This window comes from Microcaecilia unicolor, chromosome 7 (assembly GCF_901765095.1).
Source record: "Microcaecilia unicolor chromosome 7, aMicUni1.1, whole genome shotgun sequence".
In the NCBI taxonomy this organism is placed as follows: domain Eukaryota; kingdom Metazoa; phylum Chordata; class Amphibia; order Gymnophiona; family Siphonopidae; genus Microcaecilia; species Microcaecilia unicolor.
The window spans coordinates 94,569,949-94,576,531 of record NC_044037.1 but is presented as its reverse complement, the minus strand read 5'-3'; the positions used below and the strand labels follow the sequence as shown (position 1 = coordinate 94,576,531).

The 6,583-nt window shown below is 43.5% G+C and overlaps 1 protein-coding gene across 1 annotated transcript; it reads left to right on the top strand.

The window, feature by feature from the left end:
• Nucleotides 1-5,315: 5,315 nt before the first annotated feature.
• On the top strand, nt 5,316-6,269 carry LOC115475015 (olfactory receptor 1019-like). The gene has a single exon (XM_030210754.1). The coding sequence runs from the start codon at nt 5,316-5,318 to the stop codon at nt 6,267-6,269; it is 954 nt and encodes a 317-aa protein (XP_030066614.1).
• The last annotated feature ends 314 nt before the right edge of the window (nt 6,270-6,583 follow it).

The following is a 6,583-nucleotide window of genomic DNA, read 5'->3' as shown; positions in this document are numbered from 1 at the left end:
AAACTTGTATTATCGAAACAAGATGGACGGTCATCTTTCGTTTCAATAATATGGTCGGGGACGCCCAAAACCTGAAATAAAGGTCGACCTTACAGATGGTCGTCCTTAGAGATGGTCATCCCCGGTTTTCGGCGATAATGGAAACCGAGGACACCCATCTCAGAAACAACCAAATCCAAGCCATTTGTTCATGGGAGGAGCCAGCATTCATAGTGCACTGGTCCCCCTCACATGCCAGGACACCAACCAGGCACCCTTGGGTGCTGAACCCCTAAAGCCCTCCAAAACCCACTCCCCACAACTGTACAACACTACCATAGCTCTAAGGGGTGAAGGGGGCACCTAGATGTGGGTACGGTGGGTTTGTGGTGGGTTTTGAAGGGCTCACATTTACCACTACAAGTGTAACAGGTAGGGGGGATGGGCCTGGGTCCGCCTGCCTGAAGTGCACTGCACCCACTAAAACTGCTCCAGGGACATGCATACTGCTGTCAGGGAGCTGGGTATGACATTTGAGGCTGGCAAAAAATATTTTGAAAGTTTTTTTTTTTTAGGATGGGAGGGGGTTAGTGACCACTGGAGGAGTGAGGAGAGGTCATCCTCAATTCCCTCCGGTGGTCATCTGGTCAGTTTGGTCACCTTTTTGAGGCTTGGTCGCAAGAAAAAATGTACCAAGTAAAGTCGGCCAAGTGCTCGTCAGGGACACCCTTCTTTTTTCCATTATCGGTCGAGGATGCCCATGTGTTAAGCACGCCCCAGTCCCGCCTTCGCTATGCTTCTGACACACCCCCATGAACTTTGGTCGTCCCTGCGATGGAAAGCAGTTTAAGATGCCCAAAATCGGCTTTCGATTATGCCAATTTGGGCGACCCTGGGAGAAGGACGCCCATCTTGCGATTTGTGTCAAAAGATGGGCGCCCTTCTCTTTCGAAAATAAGCCTGTTTATGTGCATATAGGAAATATGAGGAGGCAGACCTTTCAATAGAGGTCATTTAACCTCTTTCCATGAAATATGGTCTCTCCTGGACAATAGTTCATCTTCCTCCTCTGTTTGAGACTTTATTTCTAACTTGTTTATCCTCCTCACCACTTTCCTTATCCCATGATTACATTACATTAGATTACAGACAGTATTTCTATGTGCAAGTAATAAATGGATTATTGTGGCTTACATTATTGTAAAAAAATGGACATGTTCCTAGATAATACTAAATCTAAAACAATATGCTACAATTTTAAATATCAAAAAACAGATACAAATTAATCTAGATGGTCTACAGCAATAACTAATGGATTATTATACTTGCATTGTTAATGTTAATTAAACTGTTTCTTTTTTTTTGCTTTTCTTTATCGCCCGATAATGGGGAAAAAAAGCCAGGCTTGACGAGCATTTTGCCGGCATTACTTGGTCCCTTTTTTTTCATGACCAATCTTCAAAGAGGAGCCCCAACTGACCAAATGACCACCGGAGGGAATCGGGATCACCTCCCCTTACTCCCCCAGTGGTCACCAACCCCCTCCCACCCAAAAAAAAATCTTTTTTGCCAGCCTCTATGCCAGCCTGAAATGTCATACCCAGCTCCGTGACAGCAGTATGCAAGTCACTGGATCAGTTTTTAGTGGGTGCATTTACTGCACAAGCTTTGCACTTACTGCATGGTAAATTTTGAGTTAACTGTACAGTAAAGGCAAAATTTACCACACTTTAGTAAAAGTGCCCAATAGTTTTTTTTCTCTGCCAAAGCAGACTCACAATTTAAGTTGTACTTGAGGAAATTAAATGCAAGCTGGGGAATTCTGTGTAGGTCGCCCAAATTTAGGTGCCGGGATGACCCATGCTATGCGTAAATTCTATAAAGGCTGTTCCACACCTAACTTTAACTGTGAGTATTTACATTTGTCAAAGACTGGTGTAAATGCTCACGCTCAATTAATGGTTGTGAGACGCACAAATGCAGGTATTCTGTAACAGTGCCTGAAATTCTTGGAACATCCTTGACCCACCCGTGCCTCTCCCGTGACCACACCACCTTTGGAGTCGCAAACTATGGGGCCCTTTTACAAAGCAGCGGTAGGGCTAACGCGCTGGTAGTGTGTGCCAAATAGGCACCACTGCTGGGATAGAGTGCCCACCTGGTAGTAATTTTGAAGTTGATGCACACTCATTCCTGTGGTAGCACATCATTTTCTATTTTCTACCCCAAGCGGCATTCCTGGCAATAATCAGCAGCATGGCCATGTTGGTGTGTGCTGCATGGTTACTGCGCAGGTAGTGTATGAGCCCTTACTGCTACGTCAATAGGTGGCGGTAAGGGCTCAGGCCATAAATAGGCTCATGCTAGTTTTAATTTTAGCGCATGCCCATTTTCCGGCTCATTAAAAAATGCCCTTTTTCCATGCCATGTTAAAAAAAATTGCCCGGTGTGCCCCTAAAACACGTGCCCATACTTCCACAGATCAAAACCACCCGTATTTCTCAAATCATATTCAAATAAACCCTGAAAACTTTACAGTTTTTTCATTCCATTCTCAATTTTCAAACCCTGTTAGTATATTGTGCCACATTGTGCCTGCATGCGTGGGAAAATGTGGGATACAAATGAACCATAAATAAATAAATATATAGAGGTCTGCTAAGCAAGTACAACACTTATCTTATGGGAAAGGCTCTCTAGGCCATTTAGGGCTTCATCAGGAGCCAGCACATATCGACCCCTCCTTCTCAGAGCAGGTTGCATTAATCCTGTGTTGTAACTTCCATATAAATTACCACAGCACCATTCACCAGCTAACAATGAATGAGGGCTGTGTTACTTTACATGGAAATTACAACATGGGGATAAATGCGACCTGCTCTGAGAAGAAAATTTGTGCTTAATTTCCTTTATAGAATACTAGCAGAACAGGTGAATGAGTATGTACGCAAGCCACAGAGCCAGAGATATGTGCACAACTTACAGTATTCTATAAATTATGTGTACAAGTGTGAATTCCCATACTCTATCCATATATATGCCTGTCAAATGCACAGGGGCCAATATTCAGCTGGCAGGAGGCAGCTTACAAACCTGCTGCTCAATGCTGGGCCATTTTCAGTGACCAGCATTAAATATTCATTTTTGTCCTGTTTTAACTTAACCGGCTAAATCAGTGTTTCCCAAACCTGGTCCTGGAGGCACCTCATCCAGTCAGGTTTTGAGGATAACCACAATGAATATTCATGAGAAACATTTGTATGCACTGCCTCCACTGCATGTAAATCTATCTCACGAATATTCATTGTGTATATGCTGAAAACACTAGCTAGGGTGCCTCAAGGATCAGGTTTGGGAATCACTGGCCTAAATGAATATTCAGCATTGGTTAATTAAGTTGATAGCAGGGAAAGATAGGTCAGTGCTGAATATTGCCGGTTATCATGCAATATAGCTGGTTAACTTTTCAGCACTGACCACGAATATTCAGCGGAGGTAACTGGTTATCACGCTCTTAATATTTGTGGTTAGATGCCGGAACATTATTTAACCAGTCAGCAGCCATTTCTGGTCAGTTAAATATTTTTGAACATCAGGTGGATAGTATGAAATGTAATCATATATTTACAGAATCACTTAGCAGGTCCCATTTAATTCCCGTAGGCCCTGCTGCAGATACCTCGAGCTAACCTTTAGTAAAAGATCCCGTTAGGCAACATTCTGGGGTTTAAACAATTATATGTACATGTATGTGCATGTATGTCTTTATTCTAATTATTTGTATGCATAATCTGAATATAATCGTTAGTGCCTGCTTTATAGAATTACCTCAGAAAGCACACTCACATTTACACCTTCTTTGGAGTACTTGTAAATTTGTGTATTGTGACTGGATCTAGGGAGCCTATTTAGTAAAGGCATATAGGTTTCTATCCTGCTTATTTTCGAAGGAGAAGGGCGGCCATCTTCTGACACAAATCGGGAGATGGCCGGCCTTCTCCTAATGGCAGCCAAATTGGCATAATCAAAATCCGATTTTGGCCGGCTTCAACTGTTTTCCGTCACAGGGCCGGCGTGTCGGAAGTGTACCGAAGGCGGGATGTGGGCGTGGTTAACAGATGGCCGTCTTTTGCCGATAATGGAAAAAAGAAGGCTGGCCCTGACGAGCATTTTGCCGACTTTACTTGGTCCCTTTTTGTTCACGACCAAGCCTTGAAAAAGTGTCCGAACTGACCAGATGACCGCCGGAGGGAATTGGGGATCACCTCCCCTTACTCCCCCAGTGGTCACAACCCCCTCCCACCCATCCCCCCCCCCTAAAAAATTGAAAAACATTTTTTGCCCAGCCTCTATGCCAGCCTCAAATGTCATACTCAGCTCCATCACAGCACTATGCAGGTCCCTGGAGCAGTTTTTAGTGGGTACTGCAGTGCACTTCAGGCAGGCGGACCCAGGCCCATCCCCCCTACCTGTTACACTTGTGGTCATAAATGTGAGCCCTCCAAAACCCACCTGAAACCCACTGTACCCACATCTAGGTGCCCCCCTTCACCCTTTAGGGCTATGGTAGTGGTGCACAGTTGTGGGGAGTGGGTTTTTGGGGGGGGGTTGTGGGGCTCAGCACACAAGGTAAGGGAGCTATGCAACTGGGAGCATTTTCTGAAGTTCACTGCAGTGCCCCCTAGGGTGCCCGGTTGGTGTCCTGGCATGTGAGGGGGACCAGTGCACTACAAATGCTGGCTCCTCCCATGACCAAATGCCTTGGATTTGTCCGGTTTTGAGATGGCCGCCATTAGTTTCCATTATTGGCGAAAACCAATGTCGGCCATCTCTACGGGCTGCCCAAATGTTGAGATTTGGCTGTCCCCAACTGTATTATCAAAATGAAAGATGGCTGCCCATCTTGTTTCGATAATACTGTCAGGTACGCTTCTTTACGGGGCTGGCCCTAGAGATGGGCGCCCTTATAGATGGGCGCCCCAGTTCAATTATGGCCCTCTATATCATCTTTTTTTTGTTACATTTGTACCCCACGCTTTCCCATTCATGGCAGGCTCATTGCAGCTTACATACTTATTTGTACCTGGGGCAATGGAGGGTTAAGTGACTTGCCTGGAGTCACAAGGAGCTGCCTGTGCCGGAAGTGGGAATTGAACCCAGTTCCCCAGGACCAAAGTCCACCACCCTAACCACTAGGCCACTCCTCCACTAACAAATAGACTTAAACTAGGCAACTTTTTGAACTTCCTACATAGACGTCCTACTATAATGTCAAGCCTTTAGATATATTTGTTTTAATTTTCTGTTTTGTCTTTCTTATTCCAACAGCTATGAGAATGGGAGAAATAGAAAAGATGAATCACACCAAGGTTACAGAATTCATCATTCTGGGATTCTATGAGTTCCCTGAGATGCAGCTCTTCCTTTTTATTCTGTTTTTGATTATTTATCTGATGTGCTTGACAGGGAACCTTCTTATTATATTCACAGTGTGCTCTGATTCCCATCTGCATAGCCCCATGTTCTTCTTCCTCTGCAACTTGTCCTTCCTCGAAATCTGTTATGTGACTGTCACAATGCCTAAATTGTTAGCAGTGCTCATAGCACAGAATAAGACCATCTCTTTCATGCAGTGTATGATACAGATGTACCTGTTCCTGGTCTGCACAGATGTTGAGTTCTACCTTCTCACTGCTATGGCTTATGATCGCTATGTTGCAATCTGCAAACCCTTGCATTATACCATTATCATGAACAAGAAAGTCAGCATTATTCTAGCCATTGCTTCATGGATAATTGCATTTCTAATGCCAGTCTCTTACGTTACTTTAATATCACAGTCATTTTTCTGTAGCTCCAATAAAATTAACAATCTCTTCTGTGATGCGACAGCATTGATGAGTCTGTCATGTTCAGGGACCTATGTCATTGAAACTTTAACTTATATTGAAGGTTCACTTTTAGGTTTTACCCCACTTATATTAACAATTATATCATATGTGTACATTATTTCTGCCATATTAAAAATGCACTCTGCTAAGGGTAGACAAAAGGCCTTTTCTACCTGTTCCTCTCACCTCACTGTCGTTCTATTATTTTATGGGACCTCTTTAGGTGTGTATATGAGACCCAAGTCTGCTTACTCCATGGATCTTAACAAACTGCTTACTGTAGTGTATATAACTGTAATACCACTGCTCAACCCCCTGATTTATAGTTTGAGAAATAAGGAACTGAAAGAAACATTATGGAAAACAACCAGAAGAACTATTTTCTCCCAGAATTATTAAAATGCTGTACACATTTCAACAGTGAGTAAAAAGTATGGGTGGTAATTTCAGAGGAGAATGCCTATATGGGATGTCAAAAAGGTTGATTATTACATATTTTATAAAGATGACGTGGTGTCCATATATGTTCACAGAGCTGCCAAGTTACCCATTCCAGGAGGTAGACTTTTTAGCCGGTCCTAGTTTAAAACTTTCATTCCACAACAGTGTAGTATTTGTAGTCCATGATTCTGTCCATTGAAATCAGTGCTGCAGGTCCTGTAATGCACCAGGATGAGGTTGGCAAAATTCATGACCAGCCAAAAATTCTCCCT